General features: G+C 36.3%; 2 protein-coding genes across 4 annotated transcripts in view; one reads left to right on the forward strand and one right to left on the reverse strand.

Moving 5' to 3' along the window:
• IFTAP (intraflagellar transport associated protein) overlaps nt 1-22783 on the forward strand; it is a 73127-nt gene that overhangs the window by 16449 nt on the left and 33895 nt on the right. For all 3 annotated transcript variants that reach the window (XM_081282683.1, XM_081282684.1, XM_081282685.1), the window contains exon 2: nt 1035-1190. In XM_081282683.1, the coding sequence (XP_081138809.1) occupies nt 1058-1190 (133 nt within the window). In that variant the 5' untranslated portion in view covers nt 1035-1057. The remainder of the gene's footprint in view (nt 1-1034; nt 1191-22783) is intronic.
• Nucleotides 6694-7246, reverse strand: LOC308643062 (large ribosomal subunit protein eL43). The gene has a single exon (XM_081282691.1). It carries the CDS (start codon nt 7212-7214, stop codon nt 6936-6938), a length of 279 nt encoding a protein of 92 aa, XP_081138817.1. The 5' UTR covers nt 7215-7246; the 3' UTR covers nt 6694-6935.

Genomic DNA, 22783 nt, shown 5'->3' on the forward strand with positions numbered 1-22783 from the left:
GTAGCATCACAATTCCTTATTACTTTTCCAGAAATTTTTTGGAGTAAAGCAAAGGCAATCAGTGCACAAACCATCTATTTTACAAATGTGCAGTGGGGTCTGGGAAAGCACTTCATATGCAGCCCAGTAGGATTTCTTTAGGGAAATGTGAATAGTTGTACTGAGTAGAATAAACAAAAGCCATAAATATTCTCATGTTAATTCAGATTAGTTCACCCCACCATATGAGTTCAATGGGAGGTTAAGGCATTTGGAGAGAAACTGAACTTTGAGCTGGGATTTGACAAAGAAATGTATTCCAGTGAATGGAATGAGAAGATCCAGAAAGGACAGTGTGGCCCAGTTTTAATGTATGAAAAGATGTCAGTTACAAGAAGTAAGGATTGAAATTATTCAGGACAAGCTCACTAACTCAGGGCCCAGTTGGGCTAGGGTATAGAGGTGGTAAAGCTGTCCAAAGACTACTCTGGAATGTCAGCATTTCCAATTCGTGGATGTGTGAAAGCACAGTCAAGTCACCTGTTTGTCAGCCACAGTAAAAGTGAGTCACATGATAGAGTTAAGCATAGTGAAGTGCATAAGGACTTGATTTCTGGGATCAGACTCCTAGCACTGACACTTCTTTCTACCGGCTGTCAATGTGACCTAAGCGAGGGTTATGATGATTTTCATTAAAGTGCTCAGAACAGAACCTGGTACACAGTAAGTGCTAAATAAGTCACTAATAAAATGTGCTCATATTGTTGACATGGGATGAATGGTTAGTTGATATACCCTTTAAAGTTACTCTCACTTTAAAAGACTTTGGATTTCTAATTGTGTAGTTATGTGACAATATTCTTGAAAATTAAGAAGATAGAAAGGAGCAAACTGAAGCTAAACACAAATGTGCAGTTATATGAATAAAACTGATTTATAGACTAGCATTTTTTCTGTCCTTTTGGAGCCTTGGAATCTTGCATTGCCCGTCCAGGGTATTTTCTGAGCAGCTGGGACTGCATGACTCTCTGTTCATGTTTTACTTTGTGTCTTAGGTTAAGTGGCCTTGTGGACTGGGATGCCTAGCCAGAAATTGGGATTGAAGATAATGGATGAAGATCAATTAATGGAAGAAGTCTTGGATAAGTTTGTGAATTGTCATGAGCAAACATATGAAGAGTTTCGGAGCACTTTTACTCATCTTTCAAAAGGTAAGATGGAGAAGTAAACTTTCTACAGCAGTAGAGATAAAGAATTTTATTATATGTCTTTGTGTTTGCTGCCTTTTAAGAAGGATCATTTTATGAATACTCCTTCTTTTCCTTTATCAGGTAATTTTTATTAGGGCATCTGTGACCCATGTGTGTAAATACCAGTGTCTTTCTGTATCCGAGAGCTGTGTCATGGAGTCAGAGCCATTGAGTTTGATAACTCAAATTGCCCTAGGAAATTATTTAATATAATCCCTTCATTTTATTTTTAAAGACATGCAAATGCAAAGAGTGGAGGTTGTTAAAAGCATTTTAAAAACCTAAGATACACTACAATGCATTTGGATCCTGGTGTCACCATTTGATGGCAATGTGACATTGGGGGGTAGTTGCTGAGTAAAGGGGGAATAATAATAATATACCTGTCCCAAGGGTTGATAAGGGCTTGTTGAGAGCCTTGTAAAACTCAGCATAGTGGTTAATGTATAGTAGGCACTTTATGAATTCCAGGTATTGTTAATGTTGTGATGTTGGTGATGATGCTGTGGCTTCTATAGACAGGAAACAGCCTTTTAGCCCTGCTGTAATAACCTGAAGCCTAAAGGTCAAACCCCTGCTGTGTTTCATGACATGCTTTGTTACTTCACATAGTGTCATTTTTTAATTGCGCCAGTGCTTAAAAGTTGGACAGTTTTATAGGAAAACCTTGATTTGTGTCTTTTTCTTTTTTTTCAGATCAAGTGAGGATATCTGTTATCTATTATTTCCCTTATGGTAATATGAGCTGAAGGTCAGGAGCCTTAGCCTTGTGAGCTCTCTAGTATATACACTCTTGGGTGCTCAGTCTAAAAATGTGTGCACATGTTGTTTGCTTTTTCATTTAAGTGGCTTTCATGGGCACTGGAGTTGTAATCTTCATTTTAGGTTTGGCCTCAGGTTGTCATTGGTTGGCTGTGAATCTTTGTTCTTTTTGGACCATTGATCTGCATTTGAAGTGAGGTCATTGGTTCTCCACCTAGACTGTCCAGAGGAGCTTTAAGACCATATTTATACTAGAGCCCACTCTAAAGCTCAGCCGGGGCTAAGGACTCAGTATTTTGTAAAAGTTCCTCTAGTAATTCTGATGTGCACGTGAAGTTGAGAACAGGGGTTTCATAATTTCTGAAGTCATGACAGTTTTAGGAAACCTGATCTCATAATTATAAGTTATGATTCCTATGCTCTAAGCAGATGTAAAAGAAAGATAGTTATCATGAAGAAGAGGAAATGTGATGTTAGTCTGTTTTATCATGCAGGATACAGGTTAATCTAAAAATCTGAAATGATTTAAAATTCAAAACTTTTTGAGCACTGCTATGATGTCACAAGTAGAAAACTACATACCTGTCCTCATCTGATAAGTCACGGTCAAAACACCAGTGCCCTAAAAGTATGGTATAAAATTACCTCCTAAAGTGTCTATGAAACATGACTGGATTTTTGTGTGTAGATATGAGTTTCATCCTCAAGATAATGTCATTACTGTCTATTTCAAATATTCCAAAATCTGAAAAACCTGAAATTCAAAGCACTTCTGCTTCTAAGCATTTGGAAAAGTGATATTCAAGCTCTAAAATAACATTGATACCTGTTTTGTTTAAACTAAAAAAAAAAAAAAAAACCAAACAAATCCAAAAACAAAAACAAAAAACATGGAATGTGGGTTTTATTTACTCTTATGGGTCATAGAGATTTTAGGCATGTTAAGATAGTTTTGGGGATGTCAGTGAATGATGTGTTTTGATATGATATGCAGATCAAATCTGGAGAATGACCAAATCTCTTTTTAGTTTATGGACTTAGGTTTAGGAAGGTGCTTCCTTTTTCTGAGCCTTGATTTCCTTCTTACCTTCTGGACCCAAATATGGCAGTATGAATGACTGGCTGGGGTGGGGTGGTGGAAACAAGGGTAAAACTGGTAGGATGAATGAATTTTGGATTGCCAGTGGCATTGTGAAAATCCAGATTATCTTGGAAATTATTTGTGTGACCCACTTCATTTTTGTAAGGTGGAATAGTAAAGTCTTATTACAAGGACTTTGATAGTGTAAGGGGTTACACTGTGCTTATCTTTGGGGTCAGAGTCTAGTCTGTTTTCAGTTTTTTGTGTGGTTACTGCATGCAGAGAAAGCAACTGTTGCAGATGTGGTAACTTAGTTTTTTTTTTTTAATTTTATTTTTGGTAGTTGGAGATGGACAGCATGCCGTTATTTTATTTGTTTATTTTTACGTGGTGCTTAGGATAGATCCCAGTGCCTCACATGGATAAAATAAATTATAAGACATATTAGAATATCACAGGCAGATTTTTTTTCCTATTGTTTGTAAAGATATTACAAGGCAAGCACTGTGCCACTAAGCTATAGCACAAAGCCTGGTAACTTTGTTTTGAGTTTGGTTTGGGGCCCCAAATTGAGCTGAAATAGATGATGATGCAAGTCACATAAACTGCATCTCCAAGCACAGTTGTTTTTCCTTTCAAAATATCCCTAGGCACCAGTTCACATTATAAACTAATGACCTGAAAAAATTCCTCTTAAAGCACAAAGAATTGTGAGTGAAAAAATATTTTAAATCAGTGTCTGTGTTTCCTCTGAAACATTTAAACACCTTCTGCAAAACCAAACAGGACTTGGGGACAGGCCTAACTAAGAGTTGAATAAGAACCTGGAGAACTCATCTAGGTTTACATGATCAGTTTACTTGAGAAACACATTAAGGCTCATTCTTCAAAGCCCCTCCCCTTCCTTCCAGGCCCTTCATTTATCTGAATATTTGTTTGTTTTGCTTATATGTAGTGAATCTTCTCTCTGTTATCACCATGCATACTTATGTACATTTCCTTAGTAACTTATGTTTCTCAAGTCCATTACCATTTCTACTGACTGTTCTATTTATTTTTATAATAGTTGTATGCCAGAATGCTTATGAGATTCATTTTCTTTCCAAGAGTGTTAAAAGGGTCAGTAATCCTATTAAAAACATTTCCCTAGAAAAAATTAAATTATAGCCTTATTGAAAGAAATTCACATTACTGCTTCAGATTCTTGGAAAACAGTTGGAAACTGTTAATATTGCAACATAATTCTCACTACAGTACATTTATGTTGATAGTGTTTTGGAATTTTTTCTTTTATAAAACAGCTCTAGGTTTTTTAAGTCCTGGTACGTATTTGAGAATAAATATACTGTTACATCAAAATATTTAAAGAGATATTAATTATTAAACAGTTATAATTGAATTCTTAGTAGTGTCTTCAGTTCAAGAGGATAAAATAAATTATAAGACATATTAGAATATCAGCAAGCAAATTTTGTTTTTTTTTCCTATTGTTTGTAAAGATATTATATTATTGACATTGTGGATAAATGTAAGTATCAAGTTTCAGTTTCAATCTTCTGTGTCTCAGTTTCTTTGTGAACATAATTTATAGGTCTTTTCAGAGTATCTGTGGAAAAAGACCTTTCTCTTTGTCACATTTCTATCATTTTGTTTTTAGGTTCTAAAAACACAGGTGTGAATATTTCTTTTTGTTTTTTTGTTAATGCATTTACTAATTTATTTATTCATTAATATTTTGGGTGGGATACCACTGAACCAACTTCAGGTCCTAGATCCTAAGACATTAAGTGTAGCACAGGAAGGTTTGACGGGTAAGAGCAGAAGCTGACTGATGTTTAAATGCCTCTGCTGGGTCATGGTTCTGTTGGTTTGATACTGAGATATGTGTCTCTCTATATCTGTATATGCTTTTATATAATTCCACTTTTAAAACAGTAAGTATTCTGGATGAAGATGTAGCTTTGGTTTAGTAGGTTGAGAATTACTTCTAAACTGCTGAAGGAAAGAGGCAATTCCTTTTAATGTCCTATCTCAGGGTTATCACATGAACTGATTTTGGAAGCAGTTACTCCCAGCTTTTAGAGTGCTAGCTACCATTCATGTTGCTGTCTCACAGAAACTGTGCAGTTAAGAAGCTGGTGACTTAGAAGTTGACATTAAATCTTTTTAACTCCATTTTGTTACATACGGCCACTTTGGGGTATTCTGTAGAGCTGTGGTTTGAATGTGGCTTGTCCCCTACAGGTTTATGTGCTGAAGGCTTTCTGCCCTGTGTAGCAGTACAGAGGAGTAATCTTTTAGAGGTAGGGCCTAGTGAGGGAATTAGATCATTGGGAATGCTGTTCTCTGAAGGCATAATACTGGTCGGTCTTATGAAGTGAGTTCTGGTGAGAATGTTTTGTCATAAAAGGCTCACTGTCCCCTCCATGGTCTTCAGTGCCCTCTTTTACCTTTGATCTCTCCCTCTTGCACATGCTCCCACTTTGATGCCATCTTCCATGATATCCTTATGAGATCACTAGCATCATCCTCAGCAGATGATGGCATCATGCTCTTGCATTTTCAAAACTATATGCTCAATAAAGCTCTTTTTCTAACTTACCAAGCCTCAGTGTTATCTTGTTATAACAAAAGAAAACACACTAATTCAGAGGGTTACAACAGTCTTCAATTCTCAGTCTCTTTCTCTTTCCCTTTCTCACACATATGCACCCTATTATCATTGTCCTGATCTTGTGCTTTAGGCTACATGGTTAATTTTCATCAAAGTTGCCTATTTTACCAACTAAGGCAACCTAAAATAGTTTGGAAATTGAAATCAATCTACTGTGATTTTATGATTAATTCTTAAATGAGTCTTTTGTCTTTTCATTCATTTCTTTCTTAAAATATCTGGGATTCAGTTTCCCAAGTGATTGTATGAGTTTCTGTAATAGCATAGAGTGCAGTATTATATTCATTGTTGCATTTATCAACTTTAACCTATTTTAGTATGTGTAGATCAAAGATTTTTTGTTTTAGATTTGATGTGTAATTTTATTTCTGTTTTTCTTTGTGCTGTTCTCATTTCACTTTTAGTACCTTATGCTTTTAGCATTTTACTGTTCTTTTAACATAGCTTTGAAAAAAACTGCTGTCAACTCAACCTCCCCTTTTTCCTTCATACTTATTATTATTTGAATTAAATTCCCCATTAGATAGAACATTCTGTTTCTGGATGTTTAGGACAAAGGCCCATGCCTGTGTCTCTGTGCTGGTGGTGTTTTGGCCTTCCATGGGCTCAAAATCTAGGATTTTCAAAACCACTAAGTGGGTTTCACTTTTTCTTAGATTTTAGTCATGTTGTATAATCATTGAGAGTTTAGTCTTTATTTACTTTATTTGCATTTAATTAGGTAAGGAGCTATGCTAATGCTCTACCATCATTACACATTTCAGAAATGTTCAGTTTACTATAGACTGTGGTCATGTGGGCCTGCATTGTTCAGAACAGTAGCTACTGTCCACATGTGACTTTTTTTTTTTTTTTTGTATATCCTTTGTGTATTTTAGCATATTTTACCTTTAAAACAAATTTTGTACAATATCAATGTATCTCGGAGTAGTTGAACAGTGTTTTAAAAAAACAAAAAAAGCTGAGTATATACTAAGCCATAAGACTTAAGTTTCGTGCTGTTATCATCTGACTACTGAAGAAAAAAGACCTGAATTACAATAACCCATCTAGCAAAATTTTCCAATTCAAATTAGAAGGGCTTCAATTTACAAATCTTTTGAAAGGGCAATTTTATGCAATTCACATCAGAACATCCAGTTAATACAATTAACAAACAAACCACAATTTTGCTATATGGTAGAACTTTCTACTGGTCTTTCAATTCCTTCAGTCTTCTGATTGCAGACTTGACTGTGACGGCAGAAGTGGTGTTGTAGGTCCAGGCACCACCAGCCACTGTTTTCATGCAGGAACCACAGTGCCAGATCCCCACAGCCCGTCTCTTCATCTTGGTTTTGCCACAGAAGGAACATGTGTACTTGGCGTGCTGGCTGATTTCGATTTTCTTCACCATTTTCCGGAGGGAGGCACCGTAGCGGGTCCCATATTTACCGACGATTCCGACTTTCTTAGTGCGTTTAGCCATGTCGCCGCGACCTAGGCCCGAGACCGAAGAGGAAGAGATGTTGTGCGCAGGCGTAATTTAGAGGGGCTAGCCCACATGTGACTTTTGAGTACTTAAAATATAGCTCATGCTACCCAGGATCTGGATTTTAAGTTTTATTTATTTTTAATTAATTTACATGTAAATTACTGGAAAATCTTTAAAGGGATTTGGGACTCTGGGTTTGTGGGACAATTTTAAGATGTAAATTTTATGAAATCTATAGATTCTGATGAAAAATTGGCATCTGAACTCTGATATGGTATATATTAAATAAACACTGAATTTTTGAAGACACTATAAAAATAGAATGCAAAATATATCTGATATTTCATATTGACTATGTTTGAAATTTTTAAAACTTTGTTCCAGATGAAATATATTATTAAAATTAATTTTACTTTTTATTTTTACTGTTTATTAAGAAGAGGCTACTTGAAAAAAAATCACGTATGTTGCTTACATTATATTTTCATTGGGTACCACTTACATAGAGTAGGAATTCTTAAACTTGACTGGCTACCAGAGGCTTTTATGATAGCAGACTTTCATTAAAAACACAGGTTCTTAGGTCTATTCCATGTTTATGAAATGAATATTCATGGTTAGGAGTCTAAGAATTTTGATATTCATAAGACTCTAGGTAATTCTGATGTACCACAAGTTTTGAGGATCACTGTTTGAACTACAAATTCTCATAATCCCTTAAAACCAGGACTATTTATACATCTTTAAGATATTAGATAATTATTAATGTTTGTGTTTAAATTATAAACTGGAAGTGATAGTCCCATGCTCCTGGTTTTATTGATATATTCAGCATTTTTCTCCAGTAACTTATTATAATAATGCAAAGAAATAGCCATGATTATTTGTTTTTACAGCCCAGGGAACTGAAAACTGTAGATTATAAACTTGTCTTGTGTCAGATCAAGGATTCAAACTTCAGACAGCTGACTCACTACCATTTTGTCTCTCCCACAGACATCAGGCAGTGTGAGATTATCAAGAAACTAGTCTAATGTTATTACTAAGAGCACTAACATGTATTAAGTATGGGTGTTATGCTTAGTACTTTACATGGATCATTTCACTTAATCCTTACAATGGCCAAGAAAGGTTTAAGGTTAAGTACCTTACTACTACAGATCGACTGAATATCCCTCTAATTTATATGTTGAAGCCCTAACCCTAACATGGAATATATAAAGAGACAGGGCTTTTAAAGAGATAATTAGGATTAAATGGGGTCAGAGGGTTGGGCTCTAATCTAATATGATTGCTGTCATTTTAATAAGACAGACACCCCCAACCCCCAAAACGTGCACAGAGAAGAGGCCAAAAGCCATGTGAAGACACAATGGGAAGGTATGGGGAGAGAGACCTCAGGAGATATCAAACCTGCCTGCACCTTGATCTTGGGCTTTCATCCTTCAGAACTGGGAAAAAATACATTTCTGTTGTGTAAACCATCGAATCCATGGTATTTTGTGATGCCTGCCCAGGCAGACTTGTCCAGGTATACGTGACCAGTAGTTGGTACAGTTGGACTGCCTGTCTGGTCAGTGTGGCTTTAAAGTGTACTCTGAACCACATTGTTTTCTGCTTTCCTTACAGAGGAGGCAGTGCTTCTCAAGCTCTGGGAGGCACTGACCCACAGATAAGAGGAGCTGTGGGAATGAGTGTGCTACCCCGAATATTTATTGTATAGTCTCTAGAGTGTAAGCTCCATGGAGGTGACTTCCTGTGAGTTTTCTTCATCACTTTAGTGCGTAAAATGATGCCTGGTATTGTGGAATAAGTACATGCTTAATATTTGTTGAATAAATGAAACAAAAAGAAAATAAGAGTGGCATACAGGTAAGGGACCTCAGATCCAGCTCTGAAGAATATGCAATGACAGGCACAGGAAAGCAAGCCTACGAAGACTGCAGTGCCCTGGTTTGGATTTGACATGCTAGGTAGCTGGGAGCTAGATTAGGACTTACACATGAGAAGCAATAACACAAACTGCAAGTGATTTTGAAAGGTAGAGGCAAAGTAGAAGGAGAGAAACATCCAGAGTCAGACTAGCAAGGAGGCTGAGCAGAAGTACCTAGGTGGAAGTCTGGATTCAGGTAGTGGAGGAGGAAATGAAGAGCCACAGGGCCTATGAGATGTTCAAGTGAAGGAATGACAGACAGCACTTACAGGTGACTGACAGACGACCAGGGAGAATAGACCTGAGAACCTGTGTTTTTATGAAAGTTTGCTATCATAAAAGCCTCTGGTAGCCAGTCAAAGATGAGTCACAAGTATTTTGTCTGAGAGATGCTGAGGCTCACAGAGGCTAAGCCACTTGTTCAAAGTTACACTGTTCCTATTTCAGGAGCCTCTTATTTATTTATATATATTTTTCTTGATTGAATGTATGTTCTGTCAGGAGCTTAGAATCTTGGGTTGGGATTTGGTTTACACTTCTGGACTGATAAATTTTGACTTGTCAGTTCAGCCATAGGAATATCACTACTCATACTTGACAACTTCTAAAAAATATAATTAAAAATGAAACTGGTGACAGCACATAAAACAACACTTTTTTTATGTCTAAAGTTGACATATTTTGGTCCCCAAAGCTGTTTTGAATTTGAGCATTAGAAATGCATCTTTAAACTTCCATAGGGGTACAAAGAGAGGCTTTTCCCAATCTGAAGAATGAATTTTCTTTTTTTTCTTTTTTTTTTTATTGGTTGTTCAAAACATTACAAAGCTCTTGACATATCATACATATTTCATACATAAGCTTCGAGTGAGTTATGAACTTCCATTTTTACCCCAAACACAGATTGCAAAATCATATCAGTTACACATGCACATTTTTACATAATGCCATACTAGTAACTGTTGTATTCTGCTACCTTTCCTATCCTTTACTACCCCCCCTCCCCTCCCCTCCCATCTTCTCTATCTACCCCATCTACTGTAATTTATTTCTCTCTTTGTTTATTTTCCCATTCCCCTCACAGCCTCTTATATGTAGTTTTGTATAACAATGAGGATCTCCCTCAATTTCCATGCAATTCCCCTTTTCTCTCCCTTATTGGCTGTAGAAAATACCATAGAGAAAAATAGAGAAAGCTGCTGGCCCTCTTACCAATTTCAGAGCAGGAAAGGAATTTCAGTAGAGCATAAAAACAGCTTTCCCTCATAAAAGAGAACACAACAAGAAAAATAATCCTAGCTGTGTAGCCTTTTGCAGTTATTTTCTGTCGAGTATTAGATAGAGACTAGAGGACTTAACATTGTTTTGATACCCTTGCAACTGGCAGATTGCCTGCGGAGGAAGTTGGAAACAACTGACCAGCTCTCTGTTTCCAGGTGGCACTTAGGCCATATTTTCTGCACTGTTGTTATCAGTCATTTAATTCCCTACTGAATATTGAGTGATGTTTTTAGTTCACAGCCCATTTGCAGTGTCTTTCTGTTTCCTTTTTTTCGTTAGCCACAGAAGAAAAAAAAAAGTCAACTCGAGGAAACACTTTTGCAAATGTGAATTGAACAGTAAAGAGCCCATTGAAAAATAACAGATGAAATAGCAATAAACTGACCAAAGATACAGGCCATTGGCATGATATTAACTTTAAGGGAAATCTGAGAAGACATCATATGTGGATTTGCTAGTAAAAATAGCGAGGCAATTTTAAAAAAATTAATTAATCTGACATCCCCATGGAAAGAGGAGGGAAACGGTGTAATTTTAAAGTTTTTTTTTAAAAATATTAATTTGTGGTTTGGTATCCTTGAAAAGAATAAAGGGGCAAGAAAAATCAGGTAGTTTTATGGCAATCATACATTCAGTAGTTATCTGTATGTGACCTCTTTATCAGAGCACCAAACATTACATAGAACACTCAAGAAGAAAAACACATATTGAACAGAGTGAACTAATTAATAGTCTCGTCCTGTGAAGATTCTTAAAGCATTAGCAACATTAACCTGTTTTTTTTTTTCTCTTTGGGGGAAACATCTGCAAACTGTAATTAAGCAATTTCCATTTGTTTTTCTATTTCTTTTGTCATCACTAAATCACTACACTTAGGGAACAAATTGACAAATTATGAAACACAGAAAACTGCTGGTTCAGTGCAGAAGGAAATTTCCCTCCTCAAATTATGACAGATTTTGAGCTGATCGAGCCATTTTGTCTCAGATGCATTAGCATAAATCTTCAGCTGAGGTTGTTATAATTCATATTTATTCTAAACACGAATATTTGGTTTATAGATAATCATTTGTTTTTCATGTCTGCTATAGTTTAGATGTAATTGGATAAGGAAAGAAACGTACTTAAATATATACAGCATTTTGAATTATAATCATTAAATTTATTTTTGGCAGTGTTCTTAATGCATAGTATTTTGTTACAAAAATATCTTTTCTAGTATGTTTTACAGTTACATAAGATTTGCATATTTAAAATATTTTTGGTTTGTTTACAAATAAAGTAATCATTTTCTTTGGCTCTTTGTCTTTTCAATTTATAAATGTTAAATGTGGTGTATTTCATGTGTACATGTGAATTAGAAAGTTGAACTTTTATAAGGAATTTGATTTTAAACTTACAAAACGCAGAGAAATATTATTAGTTAAATACACTCTTTAGATAGTCACTATGAACCTTTAGCCTATTTAAACAATATCAAGTGGGTGTGCGTTTACTGAGTATACATTTCTCTTTAACTGGTGACGTTATTTTTAGTTGTTCAATGTATTGTTACTCGAAGAAAAGGGGTAAATTGCTTGGCTTGAAACTTAGTGGTCATAAGTCTGCATCCTTTGATTCAGTTGAATGGGCATGTATTCAGATTAAAATAGCTTTAGCAAAATGTTTTTTCATCCACGGGACAATAATATTTTTTTGAAATGGTCTACTAAACCTAAAGGGATACAAACAGGAAACATTATTTTAGTCAAACTCATGTCTTCCTTATATGAAAATCAAGCCACAGTCTGTCTAGTATGTGATTTTTATGTCTTTTTGGTTTTTTTAATCTGGATTTGTTCTAGGGGAGATAGATTTATATGATGCCAGTCAGAGCTTTTCTTCTTGCAATCAATTTTTCCTACTTAGCGTAGGGTAGAATCGATATACCATTTTTATGTATTTTCTGGACTCGGTCTGCTTTTACATTAGGTTTTATAGTATGTGAGCCACTAACTAGAAAAGAGAGATAGTAACCAGTCATCTAATTCTGGGTATTGTATTTAGTCTCTAATTATAGTGTCAATTCAACTCTTGCTAAATTTTGAGATAGAAGTATTGATGCCCATGTTTTAAGCATTGAGTTATAAACTAAGAATACAGAAATGAGTGAAATGGAGTCCTTACTCTCAAAGAATTCATCATTAATAAGTAATTATTCTTATTAATTACTACCTGCTTATAAATACAGTTTGAATCCCAAGTGATTTAGATGTATTTGTATGTTTATAGATTATGTAGTTAGAGCTGATTAGTAAGGAAATATTAACTACTCTTTGCATAGTACTGATAAAAGTAACATCTGGAATATTGCCTTTGGTTCCAGGGTCACAGTTTTATGTTGAGTACGAACTCTATGAGTTAGTCAAAGAGCAGTAAGAATGATTGGAACAGTGGATTTTCAGACTGTTTTCTTCTATTTTTACTTCCAGCTTTTATTTTATTTTTTTAAATGAGGGATGTCCTGGAATTTCCAGTAAAAATGAAAAAGTATGCAATACTTGTACAATTTAAGTCTGCTGTTGAACTTCCCTAATGCCACATGTCAAAATTTCAGTTCTAGATTATTACAGATTTATGTGGGAGATGTCATTCTACCTCTGGACATTTCATAACTTCTAAGAAAGATTTATTTGTAAAAAAGAGGGAGAAACTAATCCCTCTAACTTTCTCTACCTTTGTGAATCAGGCAGTTTGCCTTAAGTAGATGCATCTTTAATGCCATAGGCAGAAAGGCTGATCTCAGGGTGAAGGAAACTGTTTTAGGTTGAAGATATTTAGTTTTATGAAGAGTGCACTATACTGCCCTTAGTTTTCTCATTTTATTGTCGGCAGGGTCAGTGTAATGGAAAAGGACTGTTTTATCTTTGGATCAGAAGTCCCACATACTAGTCCAGGCATATAATTCCTCGAGACCCCAAGCTTGCCACATGCTTTCTGCATTTGTAAACCAGGAATAGTTCTGCCTGTTCACTGTCTCATGTGGTTGTGGTGAGAATCAGATGAAATATACATAAAGGTACTTGGTAAGTTTTAAAGACTTATTCAAGTATAAAGTTTCATGGTTAGGGGGACTGTTTATGATATAAAAGAGAAACATCAAGGTTAAATGTTCAAGAAATCTTGAATGAGCAATATAAAAAGCGAAAAATATTCACCATTGTGTTAGTTGTTCACACTCTATTCCTTGAAGTAGTTAAAACCAACTATATGTAGTGCATTGTATAGCGTATATGTATATGTTATGGCACAAGACTGTAAAACTCAGGAAATAATCCCACACTGGCCTCTGGTGGATGGACTCAATATTGTGTCTATATGTACATACCCATCAGGCAAAATTATTTACATGCGTTGATCAAGATAAAGAATCAGATTTTTTTTTTTTTTAATATACCAGGGATTGAACCCAGGGGCACTTAAACCTGAGCCACATCCCCAGCCCTTTTTAAATATTTTATTTAAAGACAGGGTCTCACTAAGTTGCTTAGGGCCTCACGAAATTGCTGAGGATGGCTTTTTAAACTCAAGATCCTCCTGCCTCAGCCTCCTGAGCTGCTGGAATTACAGGTATATGCCACCACACCTGCAAGATCCTTCTTTTTAATTATCGTTTTTTCAATTCTACTTCATGAAATCTTGTTTTGGAAATTTTATCTTATGAATATATAAAAACCACATGGAGATTCTAATTAAAATACAGATTCCTAGGGATCTGTCCCCAAATTCAGATTGAGTAGTTCTAATGTGAAGCCTAGAAATTTTGGCTTTTAGACAAACAGTTTTGAAAAATATGCCCTAAATGAGATCAAGGAGGGATGAAAGGATAGACACAAATTCTTAAGAATTTTGTGTTCACTTTGGTATGTATATGTTGCATTTTTTTCTAAGAGTAAAGTCTATAGGTTTTAAGAAAATTGTGACCCCCCCAAAGGGTAAGAACAATTATTTTACTTTAAAATATGATTTTTAGTTCAAAGTCACCATTTTACATTATTTAAAAGACATTTCGACAGGGAAAAAGTGTGATAGTTTATAAGAATAATTTTACCGTTATCTTTGTGATCTCTGATACAGCAACTAGAATGTAATAGCTTGCAGAATTTAGGGTGAACTTTGGTTTAGCAGACATTCTATCCCGTGTCTGAAAAATTATAGTGCCTCTGTCTGTGGGTCAAAGCTACCCTGCCACAGGAAATGTTCTTACCACTTCTGGTTTTTATTTTTTAAGTTTTTACCAGAACTCTGTTCTTTGTGAACATTTTGCCATCAGCAAAGAGGCAAGAGACCAGGAGATGATACAGGCTCTACAGGCATCTTGTTGCCTGCGCTTTTAGGAAATGCCCCTCCAATAATTTTGATGCTTCAGGTTACTTTTCTTCAGTATATTTCATACCTGCAGGTACGTTGCATGTTTTATAGAGTTAATCAAAGAAGTAGAGTTTTAGGAGTAGGGTATCTATAATTAAAAGAGGGACATCAAATTAAAATATTAAGGAATCTATCTACAATATAAAAATATAAAAAATTATTTTTTCATTATTTACATGAGGGGTTTTTAATGAATGAAGGTGATGTATATAGTCATTCTCCCTAGGTTGAGGATTGGAAGAAGCTGAGTCACAGAAAATGCTTGTTACTTCCATAGATAAAAGCTTGTTTTTATTTTTATTTTTGTTTATGGTAAAAAAAAATCAGAAAATCCTGAGTGTTGTCAACACATGCACATGTGAGTGTGTGCACACACACATCCTAAACTCAGCAAAACCCCCCAACTCCACCCTGCTCTTTCCATAGCAGTAGAATTCTTAGCTATTCCATTGCCACCTAGGATAAAAGATTGCACTTCCCACTCTCTTGCAGCTGGATATAGCCATATTACCAAGTTTTGCTAACGAAATGGGAGGATAACTTCATATCCTTAAGCTATGTCTCTTGGAGTCTTTCTGTCTTTTTCACCGTGGTGGATATTGACAATCATTAGGACAACTCCCGTAGACCTAGGAATGGAAGGCTTGTGCTCAGGATCCAGAGCACCCTGCAGCCTGGATCCCTGGATCATCTCATGGAGGAGAGCCTACCCACCTGTACTGAGCTGTGTATGAGAGAGAAATAAAATTCCTATTAGAGCTGCTCTTATTTGGGGCAGTATAGTAGCTTAAACCATACTTTACCTATGAATGTACCTTTGTCTTCCCCTTCATCCTCTTGCTATTCTGGATTACCTGGAGAAGGGATGACACAGTAGAAAGGTGGGATTCTGGATGACTTTGTGGAGCAGAACAACCACATTAGCTCTGGATTATGTACGTTTGTACTAGTACATGAGAGAGAAATAAACTTCCATCTTGTTTAAGTTGTGACTTTAGGTCTCTTTTATGTAGACAAAACCATACCCAATTAATTAATTAAACCATTATCCTGTGTCTTAGAGATAAACTATGGGTGTATAATCCTTTCTGAATCTTTCTGTGTTTATTAATTTATATAAATGTCCATAATTATTAAGAACGTGAAAGTTATAGATAGCTAGATTTGAATCTGAGCTTGGCTGCTGTCTAACTGGGTAGGCTTGGAAAAGTTACTTCATCACTGTGAGCTTCAGTTTTATCATCTGTAAAATAGATACAATAATTTCTACCTGATTCACTTGTTTTTAGGATCAAATAATTACATATGTATAAAATGCATACACATTTTATTTATAATGTCCAAATTATAATTAAGGTCTCAATAGTATTTTTTCACTTGTTTATTCATTAAACTTAATATAATTATTTTAGAAAAGTGGGGTTACACTATACATATTCTTTTTGAAATTTGCTTTTTCACATAATATTATGTTACATATGTATCTTCTCATGGTAATAAATATTATTTAATACTGGTTTTGATGATCACATAGTATTCCATTATATGGATATGCCACAATTTGTTTAATCATGCTGTTTTTGTTGGAAATTTGGATTATTTCCAGTTTTTGGCTCTTATAAATAATGCTACTTTGCAATCCTCACCCATTATATAAATGTTTATTGAATACCTACTTTATGCTAAGTGCTACTCACATGAGTGAATGCTAGTGATAGATCATTGCCTTCAGAGAATTTGCATTCTATTTGAAAGGGAAACTAGACAATAAACAACAAACATAATAAGTAAGAAAAGTATCTAGTTAGAACACAGTAATTTTTCTTAGGAAAAAGAAACTAGGAGCAGGGCATAGTGGATGACAAGTGCTGGTTGGAGAGTACAGATTGCAGTTCTATATTGGGTGATATGGTTAGGTATCCTTGGAAAAGATTATGTGTTTTGGTCAGCTTTTGTATCACTGTGACCAAAACACCTAACAAGAATAACATTTAGAGGAAGGACAGTTTATTCAGTGCTCAGGGTTTTAGAGGTCTCAGTTCATGGATGGCTGACTCCATTGCCGGGGCCCAAAGTGAGGCAGAACGTCATGGGGAAGGGTCCAGCAGAGATAAGTTGCTTAGCTCATGATGGGATCAGGAAGTAGAGACAGAGGATGTAGGAACCATAGGCAAGACGCACTCTTCCAGGCTCACCCCTAGTGACCCACCTTCCCCAGCCACCCCCAACCTGCCTACAGTTACCACCCAGTCCATCCATTTAAACTAGGATGAACTGATTAGGTTAAAGCTCTCCCTGTCTAATTATTTGATCTCTAAATATTCCTGCATCAACACAGGAGCTTTTGGGGGACCCCTCATATCCAAACCATAAGAAAGATGAGGGAGTTAAGCCTACAGGTATTTGAAACCCAGGGCATAGCCACTGTGCAGTAGTAGCAGCCTCTGGCCTGTTTGAGGAACAGTGAGAAGGTATGGTGGTGGGAGAGGTGAGTACAAAAGTGAGAGGACTAGAAGCAGAGGTCAGAGGATGTGGAGGTTGGACAGACCAGCATGGGTGGCCTTGTGGGCCTCATAAGGATGTTATCTTTTTTTTTTCTTTAAATGAAGCTACAATTTTGCATCCTTGTTATTTATGGCCTTTGGATATATTTTTATACATGGAAATTCTGGTTCAAAGATATGCAAAAATTTATGGCCTTGGTTAAGTAAAAAATTTCAAGGGAATAGATTAGACATTTTTGGCTTTGTAGAGAAATCATTGCCCACATACTTAATCATTTCTTTTGGATAAATTCTTAGGCATGGTAATGCTGGCTGAGAGTTATGTAAAATGTTATGCCTTTGAGTGGGTAGAAGCTTTAAGGGAATAAATTATGTTTCTTGTAGGCAAAGGCCATGTTATAGAACTTTCTTATAACTCTACTTCTTGTCCTCCAGCCTGGCAGAGTAACATTAACCGCAGAGCTTGCTGATTGAAGGGTGGAGTATCAATCTAGGTCCAATCTTAATTGTTTCATATCCTTTGGAGCAAAGTCTGAGTGTTTTACCTGAGAGAAACTATGAGTGAGTTCCTAATGGTGAGCTCCCTACCCTCCTTAGGCTTATATCTTAGCAGGAAGAGATGGGCAATGAACAGTTTAAAAGGTCATTTCAGATGATTTTATATAAAATTGGAGAAAGCAGGGCCATGTGACAGAGTAGCTTGATTCTGCAGCTATGGTGACACATTAAGGAGATGGAGTGACCAGAGAGCCATAGCCTCAGGGCACATATGCCTTTCTCCCTCTGGGTGTGGAGAGAAGCTGAAATTAGTTATTTATGGGTTCGATTTCATCTTGTGGCACTGCATGGAATTGGATTCATGATGATGATCCTTGAATCAACCTCAGTGTCACCGAGGATGCAAAATATGGAAACAATCCCAATGTCCATCAGATGGTGAATGGAAAAATAAAATGTGGTTCTATTCATATGATGGAATATTATTTGGCAATAAAAGGAAGTAAATACCAACACATTGCACCATGTGGGTGAATCTCAGTAATGTTATGCTGAGTGAAAGAAGTCAAGTGCAAAAGAACACGCTATATATGATTCTACTTTCGTGGAATTTCTAGCAGAGAAGAATCTATAGCAACAAAAAAATAGCTTAGTGATTGCCTGTGGTTGGGAATAGTGATAGGGAGAATCTGCAGATGGGTACCAGACATTTTGGGGGTAATGGAAATGATCTATAAGTTAAATTGTGGTGATTTCCATAGGACTCTATATATTTATTAAAAATCATTGAATAATATGCTAAAAATGAGTAAATTTTTTTGGCGCATAAATTAAAACTATAGAGTGGTAGAAGTATTTGGTCATATATACTTGGATCCTTACCCTGGGTTATTCCAGATAGGCATGTGCCTTTGTGACTCTGGCTTTGGCTGAAGAACCTGGAGGGTCTGGCTTGTGCGTAAATATTTCCCACATTTTGTATAAACTTGCAGGTTTTAAGTAGAAAAAGATTATATTTGTTTTCAAACGAACTCCTTGAATATGACACATTCTACTTTATATAGACATTGTCACTGGCAGTTGTCACCCTGTTAGCTCCCACTCTGGGCAGCTCATTCTGTAGCCTTGACTAATAAATCAATTGGGAATGTAAGTTCATCTTGTGAGATGAGTCTGTGTGGCCTTTGTGCATGCACGAACTGTAGTCCTTTGATGGATTATGAGCACGCTGTGTTGTCTACTGTCACCATCATGGAGATAGCTAAAAAATAGTTACCCAGGCATGCCAATTTAAATGTAAAAGAATGGTACAGAGTGCAGTGGAAAGATAAGGTGAATTTTCAGTGATATCTAGAAAAGGGAACATAAGCAGCTGGAGATAGTGTCTTTGTTTCTATTTTACAAACACAAAAAGAACTAACTTTGTGAGCTCTTTTTTCCTTTCTTAAATTTCTACTGTTCGTACCACCACCACAGTAGCTATGGCTTCCTTTGCTTCTCACCTGGATTACTACAATAGCTTTGTACTTTCTACTTCTAGCAGTGAACCACTCTGCTCTCTGTTTCACCTTCTTAAGAACACTGTTCCATTGATCTATCCATTTGTCACCGAATATGCGCTTCAATCTTCTCGAATACTCAGTGATTCTACTGCAGGCCCTGTGCATTTTACCTTGGCAGGTTTGCTCATGGACTTTCCCCTTGTGGAATAACCTCCTCACAGTGCTCACCTATTGAAATTGTAGCTCTCTCTCAAAGCCCAGCTTAGATGCTCTTTTTCCTATGTAAAGTCTTCTGTGATTCTCCCCAGCCAATTATGATTTTGCCATTTTCTGAATGTCTGCCTTGGGTACTTTCTATTTTGGTAGCTTGCATACCAGAACTTCGTAATTTATAGTCTCTGTAAGAGCAAGGATGGGCCTTACCCATCTGTGTAACCTTGCACATAGTTGGTGCCCAGAATAGAACTTTTTGATTTAATTACCTGCATAATCCAGTTATCACATAGATTTTTCTTCCTGAAAATAAACTTCCAGCAACTTTATGCTTTTTTCCCCACATTTTTTGCTCTGTAAGTGCCTAACTGTGGACATTTCAAAAATTTCATCTTACTGCCATTGTGTCCCTCATCTACGGCTTTTGACATACATTTAATTTTTTTTTTTTTTTTTTTTTACCCAGGCCAGGCTTGTGCATTTGTGCCTTGGCAGGTTGATGGCTGTGACTGTGAATAATGAGTCAATTATGATCCAGCCTGGGGGGAAGCACAATTACTCCTGACTGGCCAGGCTGAGGTAATCCTCTCCTCCCTGTGCCCTTTCAAATAGAGAACATAAAACAGTTGGAATTCAGAGCACTGCAAAGGGAATTTATTTATTTATTTTTCTTTTTTTTTTTTGGTTGTTCACAACATTACAAAGCTCTTGACATATCATACTTCATACATTAGATTGAAGTGGGTTATGAACCCCCAATTTTACCCCAAATGCAGATTGCAGAATCACGTCGGTTACACATCCACAATTTTACATAATGCCCTATTAGTAACTGTTGTATTCTGCTACCTTTCCTATCCCCTACTATCCCCCCTCCCCTCCCCTCCCATCTTCTCTCTCTACCCCATCTACTGTAATTCATTTCTCTCCTTGTTTATTTTCCCATTCCCCTCACAACCTCTTATATGTAATTTTGTATAGCAATGAGGGTCTCCCTTCATTTCCATGCAATTTCCCTTTTCTCTCCCTTTCCCTCCCATCTCATGTCTCTGTTTAATGTTAATCTTTTCTTCCTACTCTTCCTCCATGCTCTGTTCATAGTTGCTCTCATTATATCAAAGAAGACATTTGGTATTTGTTTTTTAGGGATTGGCTAGCTTCACTAAGCATAATCTGCTCTAGTGCCATCCATTTCCCTGCAAATTCTATGATTTTGTCATTTTTTATTGCTGCATAGTACTCCATTGTGTATAGATGCCACATTTTTTTTATCCATTCATCTATTGAAGGGCATCTGGGTTGGTTCCACAGTCTAGCTATTGTGAATAGTGCTGCTATGAACATCGATGTGGCTGTATCCCTGTAGCATGCTCTTTTAAGGTCTTCAGGGAATACTCTGAGAAGGGCAATAGCAGGGTCAAATGGTGGTTCCATTCCCAGCTTTCCCAGGAATCTCCAAACTGCTTTCCAAATTGGCCGCACCAATTTGCAGTCCCACCAGCAATGTACAAGTGTACCCTTTTCTCCACATCCTCGCCAGCACTTGTTGTTGTTTGACTTCATAGTGGCTGCCAATCTTACTGGAGTGAGATGGTATCTTAGGGTGGTTTTGATTTGCATTTCTCTGACTGCTAGCGATGGTGAGCATTTTTTCATGTACTTGTTGATTGATTGTATGTCCTCCTCTGAGAAGTGTCTGTTCATGTACTTGGCCCATTTGTTGATTGGGTTATTTTTTATCTTATTGTCTAATTTTTTGAGTTCTTTGTATACTCTGGATATTAGGGCTCTATCTGAAGTGTGAGGAGTGAAAATTTGTTCCCAGGATGTAGGCTCCCTATTTACCTCTCTTATTGTTTCTCTTGCTGAGAAAAAACTTTTAAGTTTAATTAAGTCCCATTTGTTGATTCTTGTTATTAACTCTTGTGCTATGGGTGTCCTATTAAGGAATTTGGAGCCCGACCCCACAATATATAGATCGTAGCCAACTTTTTCTTCTATCAGACGCAGAGTCTCTGATTTGATATCAAGCTCCTTGATCCATTTTGAGTTAACTTTTGTGCATGGCGAGAGAAAGGGATTCAGTTTCATTTTGTTGCATATGAATTTCCAGTTTTCCCAACACCATTTGTTGAAGATGCTATCCTTCCTCCATTGCATGCTTTTAGCCCCTTTATCAAATATAAGATAGTTGTAACTTTGTGGATTAGTCTCTGTGTCCTCTATTCTATACCATTGATCCACCTGCCTGTTTTGGTACCAGTACCATGCTGTTTTTGTCACTATTGCTCTGTAATATAGTTTGAAATCTGGTATCGCTATACCGCCTGATTCATACTTCCTGCTTAGAATTGCTTTTGCTATTCTGGGTCTTTTATTTTTCCATATGAATTTCATGATTGCTTTATCTATTTCTACAAGAAATGCTGTTGGGATTTTGATTGGCATTGCATTAAACCTATATAGAACTTTTGGTAATATCGCCATTTTGATAATGTTAGTTCTGCCTATCCATGAACAGGGTATATTTTTCCATCTTCTAAGATCTTCTTCTACTTCTCTCTTTAGGGTTCTGTAGTTTTCATTGTATAAATCTTTCACCTCTTTTGTTAGGTTGATTCCCAAGTATTTTATTTTTTTTGAGGATATTGTGAATGGAGTGTTTTTCCTCATTTCCGTTTCAGAAGTTTTGTCGCTGATATACAGAAATGCCTTTGATTTATGCATGTTGATTTTATATCCTGCCACTTTGCTGAATTCATTTATTAGTTATAGTAGTTTCTTTGTAGACCCTTTTGGGTCTTCTAGGTATAGAATCATGTCATCTGCAAATAGTGATAATTTAAGTTCTTCTTTTCCAATTTTTATGCCTTTAATTTCTTTCGTCTGTCTAATTGCTCTGGCCAGTGTTTCGAGAACTATATTGAATAGAAGTGATGATAGAGGGCATCCCTGTCTTGTTCCGGATTTTAGAGGGAATGCCTTCAACTTTTGTCCATTCAGAATGATGCTAGCCTGAGGCTTAGCATAGATAGCTTTTACAATGTCAAGGTAAGTTTCTGTTATCCCTAGTTTTTCTAATGTTTTGAACATAAAGGGATGCTGTACTTTGTCGAATGCTTTCTCTGCATCTATCGAGATGATCATATGGTTCTTATCTTTAAGTCTATTGATGTGGTGAATAACATTTATTGATTTCCGTATATTGAACGATCCTTGCAT

This window comes from Spermophilus citellus (assembly GCF_964194105.1).
Source record: "Spermophilus citellus genome assembly, chromosome: 2".
NCBI classification, from domain to species: domain Eukaryota; kingdom Metazoa; phylum Chordata; class Mammalia; order Rodentia; family Sciuridae; genus Spermophilus; species Spermophilus citellus.

Bases quoted from the DNA above. Each gene is read 5' to 3' on its own strand.
- LOC308643062 (XM_081282691.1), bottom strand. From the start codon at position 7,214: ATGGCTAAACGCACTAAGAAAGTCGGAATCGTCGGTAAATATGGGACC.